Source organism: Amblyraja radiata, unplaced genomic scaffold (assembly GCF_010909765.2).
Source record: "Amblyraja radiata isolate CabotCenter1 unplaced genomic scaffold, sAmbRad1.1.pri scaffold_497_ctg1, whole genome shotgun sequence".
NCBI classification, from domain to species: domain Eukaryota; kingdom Metazoa; phylum Chordata; class Chondrichthyes; order Rajiformes; family Rajidae; genus Amblyraja; species Amblyraja radiata.
Window position 1 is genome coordinate 93370 of NW_022630569.1, and position 24058 is coordinate 117427.

The 24058-nt window shown below is 46.1% G+C and overlaps 1 protein-coding gene and 1 long non-coding RNA gene across 2 annotated transcripts; both read right to left on the minus strand.

Moving 5' to 3' along the window:
* Positions 1-5525: 5525 nt before the first annotated feature.
* On the minus strand, positions 5526-22935 carry LOC116970049. The gene is made up of 3 exons (XR_004410992.1): positions 22675-22935; positions 11873-11875; positions 5526-5538 (listed from the first exon to the last, which is right to left on the minus strand). It is a non-coding gene; the product is annotated as an uncharacterized LOC116970049 (long non-coding RNA).
* A 139-nt stretch (positions 22936-23074) lies between these two features.
* smug1 (single-strand-selective monofunctional uracil-DNA glycosylase 1) lies at positions 23075-24004 on the minus strand (the record flags this gene model as incomplete). The annotated part of the gene is made up of 2 exons (XM_033016780.1): positions 23075-23079; positions 23412-24004. Coding segments are annotated over 2 exons (598 nt in total), but the record flags the coding sequence as incomplete, so codon positions are not given.
* Between the last annotated feature and the right edge of the window lie 54 nt (positions 24005-24058).

Genomic DNA, 24058 nt, shown 5'->3' on the forward strand with positions numbered 1-24058 from the left:
CATACCATTCGCTTTCTTCACTGCCTGCTGCACCTGCATGCCTACTTTCAATGACTGGTGTACCATGACACCCAGGTCTCGCTGCATCTCCCCTTTTCCTAATCGGCCACCATTTAGATAATGGTCTGCTTTCCTGTTTTTGCCACCAAAATGGATAACCTCACATTTATCCACATTATACTGCATCTGCCAAACATTTGCCCACTCACCCAGCCTATCCAAGTCACCTTGCAGTCTCCTAACATCCTCCTCACAGCTAACACTGCCCCCCAGCTTAGTGTCATCCGCAAACTTGGAGATATTACCTTCAATTCCCCCATCCAGATCATTAATATATATTGTAAATAGCTGGGGTCCCAGCACTGAGCCTTGCGGTACCCCACTAGTCACTGCCTGCCATTGTGAAAAGGACCCGTTTACTCCTACTCTTTGCTTCCTGTTTGCCAGCCAGTTCACTATCCACATCAATACTGAACCCCCAATGCCGTGTGCTTTAAGTTTGTATACTAATCTCCTATCTCCCCAGAGTTTCTCCGACATTTGAAAGACTTTGATGTTGGTCGGCTAATTTGACTGTTTAAGATGCGCCGATGAGTGCTAGCACATGGAGGAACTAATGGGAATACAGGGCACGGTGAAACAAATGTTGTCTGTGGACCCTTGTTCAACAACGGGACATATAGGGGTCGGGGCTGTGAACACATGATGTGACTATGATTTAGATTTGAGTGAAAGGCGCAGTTGAACAGAAGCCATGGAATAAATGGTTTACAAATCATTGCTGAGACGTTGCTTATCATTGGCAGTAATATTCTAGAATCCATATCAGTTGGTTGGAATAGAAAATAGACAACAGGTGCCATTCGGCCCTTCGAGCCAGCACCGCCATTCAATGTGATCACGGCTGATCATCCCCAATCAGTACCCCGTTCCTGCCTTCTCCCCATATCCCCTGACTCCGCTATCTTTAAGAGCCCTATTTAGCTCTCTCTTGAAAGTACCCAGAGACTCGCCTCCACCGCCTTTTGAGGCAGAGAATTCCACACACTCAATGCAGGAGAATAAAAGGAAATTCGTGTCAAACGGATCTAATCCGTCGACTGCACCGATCTGATTTCCCGCTCTTTGCGTCTGCAACGAATGTTCGCCACCCGAGAACAAATTAAATGCCCCTGTCCCACTTAGGAAACCTGAACGGAAACCTCTGGAGACTTTGCGCCCCACCCAAGGTTTCCGTGCGGTTCCTGGAGGTTTTTGTCAGTCTCCCTACCTGCTTCCACTACCTGCAACCTCCGGCAACCACCTGCAACCTGCGGGAACCGCACGGAAACCTTGGGTGGGGCGCAAAATCTCCAGAGGATTCCGTTCAGGTTTCCTAAGTGGGAAAGGGGCAGGGTAGAAATTAGTTTAAACCAATTCTATTAAAGCTTCTCCTTCTTCGTGCGTGTGGCGTGCACAGCCTACAGTTGTAGGACTGGAGAGGAAAAGACTACAAAAAGTAGTAAACACTGCCCAGTCCATCATCGGCTCTGACCTTCCTTCCATCGAGGGGATTTATCGCAGTCGCTGCCTCAAAAAGGCTGGCAGTATCATCAAAGACCCACACCATCCTGGCCACACACTCATCTCCCTGCTACCTTCAGGTAGAAGGTACAGGAGCCTGAAGACTGCAACAACCAGGTTCAGGAATAGCTACTTCCCCACAGCCATCAGGCTATTAAACCTGGCTCGGACAAAACTCTGATTATTAATAACCACTTTCTGTTATTTGCACTTTACCAGTTTATTTATTCATGTGTGTATATATTTATATCAAGTCAAGTCAAGTTTATTTGTCACATACACATACGAGATGTGCAGTGAAATGAAAGTGGCAATGCTCGCGGACTTTTGTGCAAAAGACAAACAACCAAACAACCAAACAAACTATAAACACAATCATAAAACACATATTCTTTTACATAATAAATAATGAAGGAAAAACGTTCAGTAGAGTAAGTCCCTGGTGAGATAGGCGTTTACAGTCCGAATGGCCTCTGGGAAGAAACTCCTTCTCAACCTCTCCGTTCTCACCGCATGGCAACGGAGGCGTTTGCCTGACCGTAGCAGCTGGAACAGTCCGTTGCAGGGGTGGAAGGGGTCTCCCATGGTATATGGACACATTTATCTGTTTTGTAGTAAATGCCTACTATTTTCTGTGTGCTTAAGCAAAGCAAGAATTTTATTGTCCTATACAGGGACACATGACAATACACTTGACAATAAACTCACTTGAACTTGAACTTGAACTTGTTCTATTTAATCTTATTTGATTGCGCACGCCAGGTTGATTGCATTAGTCGAAACAGGGCGGACCACGTGAAGGTTGCAATCTCACTCCCCTCTATTTAAACCAACCACGAGAACACAAACTGGTGTCCCCGCATTTGACACGTGTTTTCATTGTCATCTACCGGATGGTTCACAAAACGGAAGAGAATATCGGGCTTCGATTCGATTTGAAACCAATCCCATTCCTTTCTTTTAAAATCTTTTTATTGTTTTTTTTCCCCCCAAAAAAGCAAAAATAAAACATAAAAAACAGAGCAAAAAGAATAATGATATAACAATGGTGTTGATACATAGGGACCAGGATTACATTAATAAACAGGTATAACCTAAGTATGAGTCCAGTGTCAAAATACATAATGAATATAGACCTCCCGGTCTCTATGTAAATATAGTTACATCTTTAAAAGGAAACGTATAAATGTTTAAAAAAAAACACAAAGATAAAAAGACAAAAAGAAAAAGAAAAACGGAAAAGAAACAGAAATAACTAAACCCCCCTAAAGTACAAAAAAGAGAGAATTTGATATTGCAATTTTCCAATGGAATCACATTCCATTGGTGTTTCCCTGATGACGATTTGGAATGACAACCGGACAATCCGTGGCGACTCCGATTCAAGGCGAAATTAAACGTGTCACATCTTACGGGCAGCAAATTGGCTCCATGGGAGGAAGCAGGGGGTAATGGTGCAAGTTTGCCTCTCGCACTGGAGTCTAGTCATGTGTCTGGTCGTGTGCCCCAGGATTCGTTGCTGGGCTCGTTACTGTTTGTCATCTCTCGATGGCTTGGATGAGAACATACATGGCAAGCGCAGCAAGTTTGCTGATGACACAAAAGTGGATCGTTTTGCAGATACTGAGATTGGTTGTGAAAATTTGCAGCGGGATCTTCAGTTCAGTTCTGTTTAGTTTATTGCCACGTGTTCGGACGAACAGTGTGAAGCTTTTGTTGCGTGTGAACCAGTCAGCAGAAAGACAATACATGATTACTATCGATCCATTGACAGTGTATACATACATGAGGAGGGAATAATGTTTAATGCAAGGTAAAGCCAGAAAAGTTCGTTTAGGCTTGATCGATTGGTCAGGTGGGCTGTGGAATGGTTGATGGAATTTAATGTAGAGAAACGTGAAGTGTTGTATTTTGGGAAGTATACCATGTGCAGGGCTTACTCATTGATAGGGTTCTGGGGAATGTTGTGGAGCAGAAGGATCTCGGAGTGCAGATGCATGGTTCGCGAAGGTACAATGGCAGGAGGATAGGTTGGTCGAAAAGGCTTTTGGCACATTGGCCTTCATCTGTCAGATAATTGAGTGTAGAAGTTGTGAGGTCATGTTGCAGTTGTATAAGTCGTGAATGAGGCAGCATTTGGAGTATGTGTTCAGATCTGGGCACCGTGTTATGGAAAATATGTTGTCAAGCTGGAAAGGGTATAAGACGATTTACAAGTATGTTGCCAGGACTAGAGAGTGTGAGCTACAGGGAGAGAATGAGTAGGATGAGGCTAGTCCTTGGAGCGCAGGAGGATGAGGGTATTCTTATTGATGTGTATAAAATCATGACAGGAATAGATAGGGTAGATGAACAATGTCCCCTGCCCCCGAGTTGGTGAATGAAGGATCAGAGGACATAGGTTTAAGGTGAAGGAGAAACGGTTTAATAGAAATCTAAAGGTACCGTTTCACACAAAAGGTGATTGTATTCGACAAGCTGCCAGAGGGGGTAGTTGAGGCAAGGACCTTCCCAACGTTTAACAAACATCGAGACAGGTACATGGACGGGACAGATTTAGATGGATGTGCAGGAAACGCGAGCAGATGGAACTAGTGTAGCGGGGGCATGTTGGCCGGTGGGGGCATGTTGGACGAGGGACCTGTTTCCACGCTGTATCCTTCTATGCCTGTAAGGCTGGGACTTAAATGAATATTCTCGTGAGTCAGTGTTAAAACGAATTGCAAAATGTCAATGGGAAACATGTTTAACTTGAACAAGTAGATGAATCTTGGTGCAGGAGTTGCGGCAAGGTAAATAAGTGAACGGGCATTTAAAGAACCGCTGATGATCGAGCCACAACGAACCCACTCTTGAATGCGCCTCTTGTCACTAATGTGGGAGGCTTTTCGTGTACAAATATAGATGGCGAAAGCAAACATACAAAAAAATAGAGGGTTCGTAACGCAATGTTCCATGTAGATATTTAGGATTTGATTTAACGTTGGCACATAAAGTCCAATCGGTTGAGGTTGGGAGATGCAAGGTTTGCAGAAATGGCGATGGCCGATGGCGGGTGAACACTTGTGCGGTGAATGTTTGTTTTCTCCAAAGTGGCCGAACAATTGTTCAGCGTTGTGGAGCGGGACGTGAATAGGCATGTGGTACTTTCTTTCACAATATTATGCAACACTAGGTTTGCTCAGGATCTGTGATCAACATGGAATTAATGACACACAACCGCCCCGCAGGGACATCCCCTTTACTACAAATAGGGGAACATTTTCCAATGAGCCATTCCATAATCAAATAAGGTATTTACCTAGATTCCATTGGCAGGAAGATGGGCGCAATTGTCATTGTTAGAGTCATATATGGGATCGTAAAGATATACTACCCGATCCTGGCTATTCTCGGTGTTCCGGGTAAGTAATGAGAGCTGTCGTTTAGAAACATAGAAACATAGACAATAGGTGCAGGAGTAGGCCATTCGGCCCCTCGAGCCTGCACCGCCATTCAATATGATCATGGCTGAGAATACGCTGTGAACATTTGAGAATCTGGTTGTGTGCCTCTCGAAACTCTCTCGAATTTCTCTCGAAACTGTCTCGAAACTCTCGCGAAACTCTCTCTTTTAATTTCAAGTTCTGTGATTGCCGAGGGATTATTAAGGCGCGAGCGATTCTTGCTGTGACCGTCATGTTGAACATCGCATGTTACAGGATGGAACGAAGTGAGACGGGCAACGTCTCGGTGTTTCCACTGGCTAATATCGAGCACAGTCACGTTGTATCGCGTCCATTATGTCCCATAGTCCAGTTCCAGCTGAAATGATGGAACATATAAAGTCACAGTGCTAAATGGTGAAGGAAACACATCAGTGAGTGGGGCGGGAGCTGCGCCGGTCAATGTTTCAATTCAGCGCCCTTTCACTGGGTGATTTCCTGGCTAACATTGTCACAGCAGGATCGGGTGAATTGCGGAGAGCGTATACAACTGCAGACTCAATGTGAATGAATGAACCAACTCGATCCTAAACATGTTTCTGTCGAATCTTCCCAGTCTCCTCTTTGCATCAAATGACCCTCTGTGTGGCTACCGTGGAATTAAAATCTGAGTTCCAGATATAGGGAGGTTTCACGGCAGTCGGGTCACGACCCATGACCCGTACTGTTGCTACGCTACTCGAAGTGGAGTACACGCGATGTACTGCAGGTAGGCACTTACCATTGTTTCCAGCGTAGCGGGCCCGTTAAAACCCGCTGAAATTGTCAATTTTTGCGCTGTAAATAATTATGGAAATCGGGATAAGCGTGAGAGACATTTAGCCTACTTCAGAATTCCAAAAGTGAGGAGAAATGACGGTAGATAGAAGCGAGAGCTGAAGGGACAACAACAGCCAGAGTGCTTGGCGAACATTGGCCGTTTGCTCACTGCATTTCATCAACTAAGGCATTATTTGTGTTTTTTCTTGATTCCTTTGGCATCTAAAAAGTTTCAGAAGTGATAAATCTGGCTGTAAATTTTTTAAATCGCCCAAGTGGGTTTTTACATAAAAAAATGAAAACGCATCTGAAGAAAAATTTACAGCCAGATTTATCACTTCTGAGACTTTTTAGATACCAAAGGAATCAAGAAAAAACACAAATAATGCCTTACTGTTGATGAAATGCAGTGAGCAAACGCGATAATTCCCAATATTTTCATTGTTTACCAAGCACTTTAGCTGTTGTTGTCCCTTCAGCTCTCGCTTCTCTTTACCTTCATTTCGCTTCACGTTTGGAATTCTAAAGTTGGGTACATGTCTCTCACACTTACCCCGACTCCCACATTTTTTTTCAGCGCAAAAATTCAACATTTTGGCGGTTTTTAACAGGTGGGAAAGTACGCGTTTCTAGCATTCTAGATGGATTGAGCGGCTCCGTGCGTCAAGCCCTATGACCCAGTGACCTTACGTGCAACCCCCCTTATAATTTCATGTTTGCCGTTTAGTTTGATTGAGTGATTTCCAAAACTTCATTTGAACAGAAAGTTGGTTCTGTGGGATGTACTTCACAGTGCGAGGAGAACGGGCTGAGTTCCCTCTCTGTGTGATCTCTGTGTAACTTGACAATTGTGCGACCATTTGAGATCGCAGTACCCCTTCCTCAATTGCAGCTCTAGTCCAAGCTCAAAGACACCATACATCACACATTCCCTTCAGATAACGTCAAAGATAGGCATCATCTGGGTGAATTGGAAAATTGAAGTTAATCGATACTTACCAATTGCACGGTAAACGTCAATCTGATTCTCCTCAATGTAATTTGGGGTTCCTGTCTGATGATGAACCGTATGTCTGGGATGATCTACACGCATCCACACAACACAAACATACCGCGTTGTTGCTATATGTGTTTATATCGCTCAGTACATTATGTAGTGGCCATTTGGCTCATTGATGATGGCATGTGCCTTTCAATTTTAGACTGCCCGTTATATTGTGGGTGGGATTTAGAACGTCTTTTTGGGCGTATTTGGGGCCATGTAGCTTGCGCAGAAGTTGCGTTTCTTCAGATTAGTTTGGAGAGAACATGCAGAAGGTTTACCCTTCGACCATGCGAGGTGTGAAGGAGATCATGGAAAGTGTAACGGAGACACGAGGGGTTTTCTGATGTTTAAAGCAACAGGCGGGAGTTTGATGAAGCCAGTAGTAACGAGTTGGAAGAAATGTGGATGTATCTTACTGATTTCTATCAACAATAAAGTATTTATTCATCAGAAGACTGTGTTTTGAAGGCTTATCTGTGAAGACGCTCTGAAGGTCTCTGTGAGTGAGTGAGCTCGCATGGGCGTGGATGATATTCCCCTTAACCATACTTATCCATTCAGCAGATAGAGGGGTAATTTCTCGAACGAAATAAAAATCGGCCGCTACACATTAACGTATTATTAACCTTTATTTGTTGAGACCCATACATTGTACTTTGCTTCAGGGAATCACACAGATGTAATGGTGAAATCACTGATGATCTTCATCCAAGTAAAGTGTGTTTTTTTCTCTCCTGTAAACCACATAATGCGGAGGTTGCAATCATCTTGCTCTTGAAATATGAAATATGAAACATAGACATCACACGCTGCAGCATTGGTGAGTAAGGCAAGGCAGCGCCTTTACCACCTCAGGCAATTGAGGAAATTCAGAGTGTCTCCGAGGATCCTCCAGTGCGTCTACTCAGCGGCTGTGGAAAACATCTTGTCCGGAAATATTACCATCTGGTTTGGGAACTGCTCTGCCCAGGACAAGAAGGCTCTGCAGAGAGTAGTGCGTTCAGCCAAACGCACTATGGGAACTTCACTCGCCTCCCTGCAGGAACAATACATCAGGATAGAGCCAATAAAATCATGGGAGACCCCTTCCACCCCTGCAACGGACTGTTCCAGCTGCTACAGTCAGGCAAACGCCTCCGTTGCCATGCTGTGAGAACGGAGAGGTTGAGACGAAGCTTCTTCCCAGAGGCCATTAGGACTGTAAACTCCTATCTCACCAGGGACTAACTTTACTTAACCACTCTACTGCTTTTTTTTTTTAATTACTGTTTTATTCCCTTTTCCTTCCACCCACAATATTTAATATAAAAAAGAATATGTGATTCTGTTCCATTCTGTTTGTTTGTTTGTTTGTTTGTTTGTCTTTTTGCACAAAGTCCGCGAGCATTGCCACTTTTCATTTCACTGCACATCTCGTATGTGTATGTGACGAATACACTTGATTTGACTTGATTCTTTTTGCATCACAGTGAACCTGGTGACAATTGTGGTCCTGTGTGGAGGAAAGTGTGGTCTCTCCAGCTGTGTGACCCGCTATCTGGTGGCCATGGCAGCGGCGGATCTACTGGTCATTATCTTTGACCTGATATTGAGGCAGATTCCGATTGCTCATCATCTAATATTTGTGAAGTCCATCCCCCTGTGTAATATCCACGCCGTCCTGCTTTACGCAGTGACCGACTGTTCTGTGTGGTTCACCGTCTCCTTCACCATTGACCGATTTGTTGCCATCTGTAGCCAAAAGCTGAAGCATAGATATTGCACCGAGAAAACGGCGACTATGGTTCTGGGCACGGTGAGTGCACTGAGCAGTGTAAAGAATGTTTTCTGGTATTTTATGTACACAGATTGGTACAGGTTGGCGAATACTCCATGGTTTTGTTACGTGGATGTACGTGTTATGATTTCACCAACCTGGACAACGATTGAGTTTCTTCATTATCTTCTCACCCCGGTGTCCCGTTTGTATTGATTCTGATGCTCAATGCTTTAACAGTTAGACACATTATCGTCGCCAGCAGAGCCCGCAGGAGACTCCGGGACCTGAAAAATGCCAAAGACTCCAGTGATCCCGAAATGACGACTCGAAGAAAATCCGTGATATTGTTGTTATTTATCTCCGGAAATTTCATTCTGTTATGGTCGATAATTTCATTGTATATGATAAATACACGTATGTGTTATTTGGGAGGTTGCTCCCTGGACCTTCCTCCCTTTGTATCGGAAATAGGATTTATGTTTCAGTTACTTAGCAGTTGTACAAACACGTGCATATATGCGGTGACACAGACGATGTTTAGAAAGCAATTGTTGACTGTGCTAACATATCCCCTTTCCCGACTGATAAGATTCATGAAACGCTGAAAAAATGACGAAAAACTGGAGCATTTAAAGCATTATAATCAAAACATTAGGGTCAGACCTGTTGAAATGCATTCCGCAAACAGGCTCGGCAACCCAGTGACCGCCCTAAGCATCAGCCATCTATTTACTCTAATCTGACATTAATTATATTCTCCTTACATTGGATTAATCCCAGAGCCCGTCCCCACAATCGAAATTGAGCGGCATAATCGGGGGGGGGGGGGGGGGCAATCACAGAGGACGCACAACGTCCACACATTGGAAGGTGGGAGGTAACGGAAAGAGAGTGCGCGCAAAGTCCACAAGCCAGCGGGCGAGGTTAGGACTGGACCCGGGTCCATACCGTCATGGTGTCGACGCTCTAATAGCTGCGATACTCGTCTCCGCTGTTCCCGCTTATTTTACCGCACAGTCTCCAATAGAAGCTTCGCTGCAAATACGGTGCATTTAGTTGGATTCTGCTCATCCTTTTTTTGCATTAGCGTTGGCCAAATTAGTGTATATCCCCTGGAAAAGTAGATTAAATAATTCTAACACTGCTCGGTGGGTGCCCCGACTCAGTCCGTTTCTGTGCCGTCGACACACTTCTTTCCTTCAACTCTAAGGTTAATTTCGCATCAAATATCATTTTTCAGTGTGAGAGTTCAGAGGAACACCAAGGCTGGGGAACCATCGTATTCAGAGCATCTAAAAAAGACACGTGTAACAAATATCCGCTTGGCTCCCCGACTCATTTCCACCATTGATTTAGGCAGTGATCGTGGTTTTCATTTAAAAAAGAACGAGGATGGCCAAATAAGGGATAGCACACATTACGGAATTTGCAAAATCAACGGCGAATCATTACTCTAAAGACTATCCTCTGGGAAGGTGAAGGACGGACGAGTTCGAACACTGGGTTTCTGATCTAGTCAAGTCAAGTCAAGTGTATTCGTCACATACACATACGAGATGTGCAGTGAAATGTAATGTGGCAATGCTCGCGGACTTTGTGCAAAAAATTGGTTCAGTAAAGTTAGTCCCTGGTGAGATAGGAGTTTACAGTCCTAATGGCCTCTGGGAAGAAACTCCTTCTCAACCTCTCCGTTCTCACAGCATGGCAACGGAGGCGTTTGCCTGACCGTAGCAGCTGGAACAGTCCGTTGCAGGGGTGGAAGGGGTCTCCCATGATTTTATTAGCTCTGGCTTTATTAGAATAGAATAGAATAGAATAGTTTCTTTATTGTCATTGTAACATGAACCATGTACAACGAAATTGTAAAATGTCAGCCAGTCAGTGCACCATTCAAACATTTCTAAAAGCGAACGATACATACAAGGTAAAATATTTTTAAAAAGATAAACAACTAAAATAAATATCATAAAAATAGCACGCATAAACACCCAGCCCTACATCCTTCTGTCGATTTCACAGTCTCTTAGTATGTATCGCCCCTGCGTTCCTTGGCGGCTACATTTAGTGCCTTTATAGCAGTGGGGTAAAAACTGTTTTTAAGTCTGTTTGTCCTTGTCCTTGTAGATCTGTACCGTCTGCCTGACGGTAACAGTTCAAACAGGGAGTGTCCGGGGTGGGAAATGTCCTTTATAATACTCTGGGATTATAAGAGTATTAGCAACAACGCGGTATGTTTGTGTTGTGTGGATGCGTGTAGATCATCCCAGACATGTGGTTCATCATCAGAAAGGAACTCAAAATTACATTGGCGTGAATCAGATTGGTTTACATGGAAAATAGGTGCAGGAGTAGGCCATTCGGCCCTTCGAGCCTGCACCGCCATTCAATATGATCATGGCTGATCATCCAACTCAGTATCCTGTACCTGCCTTCTCTCCATACCCCCTGATCCCTTTAGCCACAAGGGCCACATCTAACTCCCTCTTAAATATAGCCAATGAACTGGCCTCAACTACCTTCTGTGGCAGAGAATTCCACAGATTCACCACTCTCTGTGTGAAAAATGTTTTTCTCATCTCGGTCCGAAAAGATTTCCCCCTTATCCTTAAACTGTGACCCCTTGTTCTGGACTTCCCCAACATCGGGAACAATCTTCCTGCATCTAGCCTGTCGAACCCCTGAAGAATTTTGTAAGTTTCTATAAGATCCCCCCTCAATCTTCTAAATTCTAGCGAGTACAAGCCGAGTCTATCCAGTCTTTCTTCATATGAAAGTCCTGACATCCCAGAAATCAGTCTGGTGAACCTTCGCTGTACTATGTTACAATGCAGTTGGTAAGTATCGATTAACTTCCATTTTCCAATTCACCCAGATGATGCCTATCTTTGACGTTATCTGAAGGGAATGTGTGATTTGTGGTATCTTTGAGCTTGGAGTAGAGCTGCAATTGAGGAAGGAGTACTCCGATATCAAATGATCGCACACTTGTCAAGGTACACAGATCATACAGAGAGGGAACACAGTCCGTTCTCCTCGCACTGTGAAGTACATCCCACAGAACCAACTTCTCTTCAAATGTAGTTTTGGAAATCACTCAATTGAACTAAACGGCAAACATGAAATTATATTTGGAACTCAGATTTTAATTCTACGGTAGCCACACAGAGGGTCAGATGCAAAGAGGAGACTGGGAAGATTCGACAGAAACATGTTGAGGCTCGAGTTGGTTTATTCATTCACATTGAGTCTGCAGTTGTATACGCTCTCCGCAATTCACCCGATCCTGCTGTGACAATGTTAGCCAGGAAATCACCCAGTGAAAGGGCGCTGAATTGAAACATTGACCGGCGCAGCTCCCGCCCCACTCACTGATGTGTTGTAGCTAATTACAAAATTCAATTATTAGATCTAAACATCTATCAATTTCTTAAGAATAGATTAACATTTTTAAATAGCCTAAGTGTCCAAATAACATACACACAAGAATTCACAATATAACATAATTTAAAAATCTCATTGTCATGGATTTATAGGCCAAATGGAACGAATTTAATGTTTAATACCTGTAAATTAATGGCCATTTAAATCATCTTGCGAGTGGGTTTTTCTGGAACGCGGTCAATTGGAACGTTGCGGTTACGGTGAATTTAAACCCCATGTGGGCAGCAAAAATACTGCCGGTTCGTATGGGGGGGGAAATCAACGTTTCGCAACATAAAATGTGAATTAAAGGCATCTTAAGGAGCACTTTAATAGATAATATAAACGGCTTTCCTTTACCTGTCCCATACGTGAAATCCGTCCCCGTTGTCGGCGTTGGCGGCTTTTGAAGCTGATTTTAAAATTACACCAGCGCTGAACTAGTCAGGCGATTAAAAAAAGTAGGTATGTTACAATACTTATCTTCAGCGGCGCTGTAATTCTGCCACTGGCCGTGTGCGCGATTATGGCACCTTTGAGGCGGGGGGGGGCGGTGTTAAAACGCGTTTTTTTCCTATCTTGTCCTGGTTATATTTGGTTGGAGCGCAAGCTTTTGCTGAAGAATCGTTCCGACGGGCGTTCTGTGTGGGGTTTTTTTAATTGCCCGACTAGTTCAGCGCTGGTGTCATTTTAAAATCAGCTTCTAAAGCCGTCAACAGGGACGGATTTCAGGTAGGGGACAGCTAATCGAAAGCTGTTTATTTTATGTATAAAAGTGGTCCTTAAGATCCCTTTAGTTCACATTTAAAGTTGCGAAACGGTGATTTAGTCCCCATACCAACCGACAGTGTTTTTGCTGCTGATATGGGGATCTAAATCACCGCAAACCGCAACGTTCCAAATGGTCGCGTTCCAGAAAAACCCACTCGCAAGATGATTTAAATGGCCATTAATTTACAGGTATTCAACATTAAATTCCTTCCACTTGGCCTATAAATCCATGACAATGAGATTTTAAAAATATGTTATATTGTGAATTCTTGTGTGAATGTTATTTGGACACTTAGGCTATTTAAAAATGTTAATCTATTCTTAAGAAATTGATAGATGTTTAGGTCTAGTAATTGAATTTTGTAATTAGCTACAATTAGGTTAACTAATTATGCTTTAATTTCAAGTAATCTAAGTAAGATTGTTTCATATTTGTTTCAGAATGCTGCAATCTATAATAACTTAAATTTTCTTTCAGTTCTCTTAATTTTTAAGAAAGTTATGGCCATTTGACTGTCCTTGATCACAGCTTTTGTGTTAGGTCAATGGAAAAGCAATAGGGAACAAGATGCTAATTTCCGCATATGAAAATGGCCATAACGTTTTTAGAACTGAAGATATGAAAGTGAATTAGGTGTCAAATTAAACTTATTTTTATGCTTTATCTGATGGGATAAATTGCAGACTTGATTTTTAAAATCTCAAAATGTTGTAACATTGCTAAATATAGATATATAAAGATATATAAATTTCTTGCAGGTGCAAGAACCAACAGCTCTTTCTCAATTTGGGCATAGCGTTGTTCTGTGTCAGTCATAGTGCACGAGGCATAGGCAAGAGGCTTATTGCCGTTACCATCATCTTGTAGACGTGCTGCGGCTAGTCGTGTTGTGAAACGTCACAAGTCAGTGTTACTGGTCGTTTTGGATCAAAGTTAGCCAGAGTAGGAGCACAAGTCATCTGCTGTTGCTCGTGCCAGGTCCAAGCAGTGTCTTTGTGTGTACGCTGGCGCAGCGGGGCTGATATTTCACTGATATCCGGAATGAATTTGCTTCAGTAACCAAGGAATCTCTGCACACTCGGCACGTGTGTGGGTGCTGGAAGCTCATCGAGACCTGGGTGTCATGGTACACCAGTCATTGAAAGTAGGCATGCAGGTGCAGCAGGCAGTGAAGAAAGCAAATGGTATGTTAGCATTCATAGCAAAAGGATTTGAGTATAAGAGCAGGGAGGTTCTACTGCAGTTGTACAGGGTCTTGGTGAGACCACACCTGGAGTATTGCGTACAGGTTTGGTCTCCCAATCTGAGGAAGGACATTCTTGCCATAGAGAGAGTACAGAGAAGGTTCACCAGACTGATTCCTGGGATGTCAGGACTTTCATATGAAGAAAGACTCGCTAGAATTTAGAAGATTGAGATTAGAAACTTACAAAATTCTTAAGGGGTTGGACAGACTAGATGCAGGAAGATTGTTCCCGATGTTGGGGAAGTCCAGAACAAGGGGTCACAGTTTAAGGATAAGGGGGGAAATCTTTTAGGACCGAGATGAGAAAATCATTTTTCACATAGAGAGTGGTGAATCTGTGGAATTCTCTGCCAGTTGGGGCCAGTTCATTGGCTATATTTAGGAGGGTTAGATGTGGCCCTTGTGGCTAAAGGGATCAGGGGGTATGGAGAGAAGGCAGGTACAGGATACTGAGTTGGATGATCAGCCATGATCATATTGAATGGCGGTGCAGGCTCGAAGGGTCGAATGGCCTACTCCTGCACCTATTTTCTATGTTTATATGATAGCAGTGGTTTTCGCCGGATCAGTTTTTAGGCCGTCTTTAGTAAACACATGGCCTATGTATTTCACCTCACTTACCCTGAATTTGCATTTTTGAGGGTTTAACGGGGTTGATGGCATTGATGTGGGACCGGCCCCGCGAGGCCGTACGGCTCAAGCAACCACGTTAGGTTGCGCTTGCCGCATGCAGGCGCATGCTCGTGGGACAGGCCCTTATGGATACTCCACCAACAATCCGCTGTACATCGCCGAGCGGTGTTCACAAAATGAATTTTGGTTGTCGGGTGTCTGCAGTCCAATTGTTTGCCTCGCCTTTTTAACATGTTTGTGTTCACAAAATGAATTATGGTTGTCGGGTGGCTGCAGCCCAATTGGTTGCCTTGGCTTTTAAAATCGTTGCAACAGTTGGATGCCTGCCCAAGCATCCATATGGCTCACAATGTCTATACTAGCCCTCTGGAAACCAGTACCTTCGGCCCGCAAGTATCATACTAGCGCAACAGACAGCCCCCCCCCCCCCCTACTGGCGAGCAGTATTGGAATTGGTGGAGAGGTGGAATATTGCGTTGGTGACCAGCCCTCCTGTGTGATGCTGGGACCCAACGGGTCCCACTTAGTCTCGTAAAATTATAAAAAGGACTGGACAAGCTAGATGCAGGAAAAATGTTCCCAATGTTGGGCGAGTCCAGAACCAGGGGCCACACACAGTCTTAAAATGAAGGGGAGGCCATTTAAGACTGAGGTGAGAAAAAACTTTTTCACCCAGAGAGTTGTGAATTTGTGGAATTCCCTGCCATAGAGGGCAGTGGAGGCCAAGTCACAGGATGGATTTAAGAGAGAGTTAGATAGAGCTCTAGGGGCTAGAAGAGTCAATGGATATGGGGAGAAGGCAGGCACGGGTTATTGATTGGGGACGATCAGCCATGATCACAATGAATGGCGGTGCTGGCTCAAAGGGCCAAATGGCCTCCTCCTACACCTGTTGTCTATGTTTCTATGTTTCTACAACGCGTATTTCAATGTCGCGAATTGAACATAACCCCGCGATCAAACAATGAACGTTATTTGCTTTACATTGATGGAAATATAACGCAATCCGATTGGGAAGGAGAAACTGAAATTGTCCAAAAAAAAAAAAATAGCTGTCCTATGACTAAACGATATAGAGTGAATTAATAAATTAATGATTTAATTAATTGATTGTTCCATCGATTAATTCATTAATTAATTAATGAGGGCATTTTTGTCACATGTGACATGTCACAGTGAAATACTTTGCTTGCAATCGTCGCCCATGAAGTGCGCTTGCACAGTTCCCCGACCTGGGCTTCTCCGCGGCCGTCCGGGAGGCATCGAGACCGACGAGGCGCCTCGATAAAGGCGTCCGATTCCGTTCCCATCCGCAGTCGCTGCAGTAATCAGGCGCACGGCTGCAAGTTCATTGAGTGGTGAATCTGTGGAATTCTCTGCCACAGAAGGTAGTTGAGGCCAGTTCATTGGCTATATTTAAGAGGGAGTTAGATGTGGCCCTTGTGGCTTAAGGGATCAGGGGGTTTGGAGAGAAGGCAGGTACAGGATACTGAGTTGGATGATCAGCCATGATCATATTGAATGGTGGTGCAGGCTCGAAGGGCCGAATGGCCTACTCCTGCACCTATTTTCTATGTTTCTATGAGATGAACAAGCACACAGAACATATCTCAGCTTGTTTTTAGCAGCAAAATAGCAAGATTGCCACTGAAAACACCTTTCTTTTTCACCTGAAGCTGAGATTTTTATAAATGCTGCGGGGGAAAAAACCGTTGTAATTGTGAGTCTGTCGCTTTCCCGCTACTAAGAAGGAACTGCAGATGCTGGAAAATCGTAGGCAGACAAAAGTGCTGGAGAAACTCAGAGGGTGCAGCAGCATCTATGGAGCAAAGGAAATAGGCGACGTTTCGGGCCGAAACCCTTCTTCAGACACCGCCTGGTCCAATCCTGCAACTGGTTCCTTGATTCCTGACAAACAGACCCCAACTACACCTCGACTGTCTGACCAACTCTCTGTGTGGAAAATGTTTTTCTCATCTCGGTCCTAAAAGATTTCCCCCTTATCCTTAACTGTGACCCCTTGTTCTGGACTTCCCCAACATCGGGAACAATCTTCCTGCATCTAGCCTGTCCAACCCCTTAAGAATTTTGTAAGTTTCTATAAGATCCCCCCTCAATCTTCTAAATTCTAGCGAGTACAAGCCGAGTCTATCCAGTCTTTCTTCATATTAATGTCCTGACATCCCAGGAATCAGTCTGGTGAACCTTCTCTGTACTCCCTCTATGGCAAGAATGTCTTTCCTCAGATTAGGAGACCAAAACTGTATGCAATACTCCAGGTGTGGTCTCACCAACTGCAGTAGAACCTCCCTGCTCTTATATTCAAATCCCTTTGCTATGAATGCTAACATACCATTGGCTTTCTTCACTGCCTGCTGCACCTGCATGCCTAATATAATTATGGATCATAACAAACTGTTTGGAATACTTCAGACTATTTATAGCATTCTATCAGGTATTGTTTGATCACAAAACGCATTGTCTTTGCAGCTGGTGGATCGCATTCGCCAATTCACATTACATGTGACAACAAAACAGAACATGTCACAAACATCTTGTCACAGATTTACTTCAGCCCCATATTATCCGTTTATCTTGGTTAGTTTCTTTAAAATTGCGATGGTCCTTCAACGAAGATCGATCCCCCCCCCCCCCCCCCCCAGAACTGTCATTCCCCACCTAACGGAAAAACAACGGCCAACCTCCCGTTGTAACTGTTCCGTTACAAAAGGTAGATCCTGAGATGTATTTACTGGGTTCATTTCTTGATATTATTTGTATGTACAGATTCATGGTCTCGTTTAGGTTGATATGTGGATAAACAGACAGAGAGACAGACAGAGAGACAGACAGACAGACAGACAGACAGACAGACAGACAGACAGACAGACAGACAGACAGACAGACAGACAGAGAGACAGACAGACAGACACAGACAGAGAGACAGAGAGACAGACAGACAGACAGACAGACAGACAGACAGACAGACAGACAGACAGACAGACAGACAGAGAGACAGACAGACAGACACAGACAGAGAGACAGACAGACAGACAGACAGACAGACAGACAGACAGACAGACAGAGAGACAGAGAGACAGAGAGACAGACAGACAGACAGACAGACAGACAGACAGACAGACAGACAGACAGACAGACAGACAGACAGAGAGACAGACAGACAGACACAGACAGAGAGACAGACAGACAGACAGACAGACACACAGACAGGTAGGTGGACAGATAGACGGTTAGTGTGTGAGAAGGAACTGCAGATGCTGGTTTAAGCCGAAATTAGACACAAAAAGCTGGAGTAACTCACCGGGTCAGGCAGCATCACTGGAGAGAAGGAATGGGTGATGTTTCGGGTCGAAACCCTTCTTCACACTGGGTGAAGAAGGGTCTCGACCCGATACGTCACCCATTCCTTCTCTCCAAAGATGCTGCCTGTCCCGCTGAGTTACTCCAGCTTTTTGTGTCTATCTTCAGATAGACAGATATTGGAATAATACACAGACACAGACTGACAGACAGAGAGACAGACAGACAGACAGTCAGACACACACAGGCAGACATACTGACAGACAGAGAAACAGACTGACAGACAGAGATAAAGAGGGAGAGACAGACAGACAGATGGGGACAGAGAGACAGAGACAGACAGACAGACAGACAGACAGACGGGGACAAAGAGACAGAGATGTAGGGACAGACAGACAGACACAGACAAAAAGACAGACAGAGAGGGACAGACAGAGACAAAGACAGACAGACACAGACAGAGACAGACAGACAGAGTGTTTGTGTGATTATTTGAGTGAGACAGAAAGAGAGTAGGGGAGTGTGACTAAACCCCCTAGCATTCGACTATCTTCCTCCTCATCAGCAACGATACCTCTTGTGGATAAATGTTTTCAGGTTAACACACTAATACTGCCTGTCCACACCTCTTCCACCCCACCCCTCTACATCCACATATTACTTAAATAATATAATCTTACATTCGCTCAGCACGACAGGAAGGCATCTGAAATGTCCTAATTCTTCAGGGAATGGGGGTTCCCCTCCTCCACCATAGATGAGGCTCGCACCAGGGACTCTTCCATACCCCGCAACACTGCTCTCTCTCCCCATCCCCCCACTTGCAACAAGGGCAGAGTCCCCCTAGTCCTCACCTTCCACCCCACCAGCCGTCACATACAAGTAATCCTCCGTCAGTTTCATCACCTCCAACGTGACCCCACCACTCGCCACATCTTCCCATCTCCCCCAATGTCTGCCTTCCGCAAAGACCGCCCCCTCTGTAACTACCTGGTCAACTCTTCCCTTCCCTCCCGCACCACCCCCTCCCCGGGCACTTTCCCTTGCAAGAGATGCAACACTTGTCCCTTTACCTCCCCCCTGGACTCCATTCAAGGACCCAAGCAGTTGTTCCAGGTGCGACAGAGGTTCACCTGCATCTCCTCCAACCTCATCTACTGCATCCGCTGCTCTAGATGTCAGCTGATCTACATCGGTGAGACTAAGCAGAGGTTGGGCGATCGTTTCGCCGAACACCTCCGCTCGGTCCGCAATAACCAACCTGACCTCCCGGTGGCTCAGCACTTCAACTCCCCCTCCCCTTCTGTATCCGACCTCTCTGTCCTGGGTCTCCTCCATGGCCAGAGTGAGCAACACCGGAAATTGGAGGAACAGCACCTCATATTCCGCTTGGGGAGTCTGCATCCTGGGGGCATGAACATTGAATTCAACCAATTCTGTTAGCCCTTGCTGTCTCCTCCCCTTCCTATCTCTCCCTCAGCCCTCTGGCTCCTCCTCCTTTTTCCTTTCTTCTCCCCGCCCCCCCCCCCACCAGTCTGAAGAAGTCTTGGCCCGAAACGTTGCCTATTTCCTTCACTCCATAGATGCTGCTGCACCCGCTGAGTTTCTCCAGCATTTTTGTCTACCCTCGATTTTCCAGCATCTGCAGTTCCTTCTTAAACAGGAAGACATCCAGGCATGTTCCAAAGTGGTATAAAAATTACAGTTTATTGAGTTGCTATTATGCCTTTAGCACAATTACACTTGACCACATTGTACACTCCCACGGTTAGACGGCATGTTTGATGACTGGCCTGAAAAATCTACAATTATGAACATCGATTAGGAAAAGGGGAGATGCAGCGAGACCTGGGTGTCATGGTACACCAGTCATTTGAAAGTAGGCATGCAGGTGCAGCAGGCAGTGAAGAAAGCCAATGGTATGTTAGCTTTCATAGTAAAAAGGATTTGAGTATAGGAGCAGGAAGGTTCTACTGCAGTTGTACAGGGTCTTGGTGAGACCACACCTGGAATATTGCGTACAGTTCTGGTCCCCAAATCTGAGGAAGGACATTATTGCCATAGAGGGAGCGCAGAGAAGGTTCACCAGACTGATTCCTGGGATGTCAGGACTGTCTTATGAAGAAAGACTGGATAGACTTGGTTTATACTCTCTAGAATTTAGGAGATTGAGAGGGGATCTTATAGAAACTTACAAAATTCTTAAGGGGTTGGACAGGCTAGATGCAGGAAGATTGTTCCCGATGTTGGGGAGGTCCAGGACAAGGGGTCACAGCTTAAGGATAAGGGGGAAATCCTTTAAAACCGAGATGAGAAGAACTTTTTTCACACAGAGAGTAGTGAATCTCTGGAACTCTCTGCCACAGAGGGTAGTTGAGGCAAGTTCATTGGCTATATTTAAGAGGGAGTTACAGTAGATGTGGCCCTTTTGGCTAAGGGGATCAGGGGGTATGGAGAGAAGGCAGGTACGGGATACTGAGTTGGATGATCAGCCATGATCATATTGAATGGCGGTGCAGGCTCGAAGGGCCGAATGGCCTACTCCTCCACCTAGTTTCTATGTTTCTATGTTACTTTACAGCCAACTGCAATAACACTCGTTCCACGGCTCGCACCTGACTGAACAGAACACAACAATGAGCTGGGGAAAAGCTTTCGCAGCGCATTTGGAAAGCAGTGCCAGGATCGGTCAAAGTCAGCACGGATTTATAAAGGGGAAATCATGCTCGACTAATCTTCTGAAATCTTTTGAGGATGTAACAAGTTGAATGGATAAGAGAGAGCCAGTGGATGTGATGTATCTGGGCTTTCAAAAAGCCTTTGACAAGGTCCCACACAAGAGATTAGTGTGCAAAATTAGAGCACATGGTATTGGGGGTAGGGTATTGACATGGATAGAGAACTGGTTGGCAGACAGGAAACAAAGAGTAGGGATTAACGGGTCCTTTTCAGAATGGCAGGCAGTGACTAGTGGGGTGCCGCAAGGCTCGGTGCTGGGACCCCAGCTGTTTACGGTTTAGACGAGGGAATTAAATGTGACATCTCAAAGTTTGCGGATGACACAAAGCTGGGCGGCAGTGTGAGCTGCGATGAGGATGCTATGAGACTGCAGGGTGACTGGGTGAGTGGGCAGATGCATGTCAGATGCAGTGTAATGTGGATAAATGTGAGGTTATCCTGTTTTATAGAAATATATAAAATTCTTAAAGGATCGGACAGGCTAGATGCAGGGATGTTCCCGATGAACCAGGGGGGTCGCAGTTTAAGAATAAGGGGTCGGCCATTTAGGACAGAGATGAGGAAAAACTTCTTCACCCAGAGAGTTGTGAATCTGTGGAATTCTCTGCCACAGAAGGCAGTGGAGGCCGATTCACTGGATGTTTTCAAGAGTTAGATTTAGCTCTTAGGGCTAACGGAATCAAGGGATATGGGGAGAAAGCAGGAATGGGGTACTGATTGTGGATGATCAGCTATGATCATATTGAATGGCGGTGCTGACTCGAAGGGCCGAATGGCCTCCTCCTGCACCTATTTTTCTATGTTTCTAAACCAGAATGTGATCATAAATGTAGGAAAGTGTAGGAAAGCGTTTTCTAGTGTAGGTGTGCAAGCGGAGCTACCCGGCGGGGGGGGGGGGGGTGAGGGGGCGAGAAGGAAGGGGGAGGCGGCTGGGTCTGCTGAGAACAAAGTGGATACCAGGCGGGTGAAAGGGGGGGGGGGGGGTTCACCGAGAACGAAAGGGGGACCCGGGGGCGAGTGGGTGGGTGGAAGATTCTGTTAGGTGTAGTATAGGAGTAAAAGGGTTCTTCTGCAGTTGTATAGGGCTCTGGTGAGACCACATCTGGAGTATTGTGTAGTTTTGCTCTCCGAATTTGAGGAAGGACATCCTTGTGATTGAGGCAGTGCAGCGTAGGTTCACGAGATTGATCCCTGGGATGGCGGGACTGTCATATGAGGAAAGATTGAAAAGACTAGGCTTGTATTCACTGGAATTTAGAAGGATGAGGGGGTTCTTATAGAAACATATAAAATTATAAAAGGACTGGACAAGCTAGATGCAGGAAAAATGTTCCCAATGTTGGGTGAGTCCAGATCAGGGTCTTAGAATAAAGGGGAGGCCATTTAAGACTGAGGTGAGAAAAAACATTTTCACCCAGAGTTGTGAATTTGTGGAATTCCCTGCCACAGAGGGCAGTGGAGGCCAAGTCACTGGATGGATTCAAGAGAAAGTTAGATAGAGCTCTAGGGGCTAGTGGAGTCAAGGGATATGGGGAGAAGGCAGGCACGGGTTATTGATAGGGGATGATCAGCCATGATCACAATGAATGGCGGTGCAGGCTCGAAGGGCCGAATGGCCTCCTCCTGCACCTATTTTCTATGTTTCTATGTGCAGGGGGCAAGCAGCAGGACAGTCTGGTGAACCTTTGCAACTTTTTCAGAATGTTTCAACATGAAAGATCCCGCGGATTGTCAGAAATTGCCCCCTTTGCTAAAGTAACCGTGGGATCGATTCTGTGGTGTACATTCTATTCTGAGGATCGGTAGAAATTTACCTCTATCCCTTTGTGGATAGGACAGAATCAACGACCATCGTGAAACTACCGTGAACACATGCGCGCAACAGTTCTTTTTCGAAGAAATAGTTTGAAAAACATCAAAAATACAACAAACAAATTCCCATCTTTTGCCTCCCTCTCTCCATCCCCCCCTCCCCTCCTCTAGACGCCCCAACCACACCACTGTCTGGACGCCCAGCAGACGCAGCGTCTGGCCCAGAGACCGCTCACAGACAGGGAGTGAGCGCCGGATGGGAGGAGGGATGTGGGAGGGAGTGAAGTTTCCCTCTCTCTCCCCATCACTCTCCCCTTCCCTCACTCCCCTTCCCTCACTCCCCTTCCTTCCCTCTCCCTTCCTCCTCCTCTCCCTCACTTCTCTCCCTCCCCTTCCCTCTCTCCAACACTCCCTCCCCCCTCCTCTCCCTTTCTCCCCTTCACTCCCTATCTCTCTCCATTCCCTCCCTTTCCCTCCTCTCTCCGTCTCACACACTTCCCTCCCTCCCCTCACCCCTCCCTCAGTCTAACACACACAGCCCTCCCTCTCTCCCCTCCCCCACCCCTTCCCTCTCTCCCCCTCCTCCGTCCCCACTCTCCCTCCCCTCCTCTTTCCCTCCTCCTTACTCACCCTCCCTCCCCTCTCCACACCCCTCTCCTCCCTCCCCCTGTCTTACACACACCCCCTCTCTCCCTCCTCTCTCCCCCTCTTTCCCTCTCTCCCTTCCTTCCCTTTCCCTCTCTTTGTCTAACACACACACTCACCCTCCCTCTCTCCCGTCCCACCTCCACTCTCCCTCTCCCCCTCCCTCCCCTCTCCCCCTCCACTCTCTCCCTCTCCCTCTGTCTTACACTCACCCTCCCGCTCCCTCCCCAACCCTATCTCCCTCAGGCTCGCCTCGGCCCTCTCCGCCCACCCTCGATTGGCCCTGGGGTTTCGAGGGGAGGGGTGATCGATACGTTCCACCCTCACCCCTCCCTCCCCCTCCCCCCCGCTCACCGCCCGCCTGGCCGCGGCCTCGGCTAGACGCCCCACCCCCACCACCGTCTGGACGCCCAGCAGACGCAGCGTCTGGCCCAGAGAGCGCTCACAGATGGGGAGCAGGAATCGCCGGACGGGAGGAGGGAGGTCGGAGGGGGTGAGGTTCCTTCCGGAAGCATCCAGAAAGACCAGAGGACACAGGTTGTGGACGAAACAGCGGCTGAAAAACTCCGGCGCTCCCCCCTCTCCAAATATCGATCGGAAGAGGCCCCAGAATCTGCGGCCGCTAACCTCCGACCTCCGGCAGCTCCAGCCCAACACGGGACGTTTCGGGTGCTCCCTCACTGGACGTCCCACCTCCCCGCTCACCCCCAGCCAGTCACGCACCGCCCCCACCTCTCCAAACGGGACCTGCAGGACACGGGGAGAGAGGGGAGAGGGTAAGGGAAGTGTGTGTAGTGTGTGTGTGTGTGTGTGTGTGTGTGTGTGTGTATATGTGTGTGTGTGTGTGTGTGTGTGTATG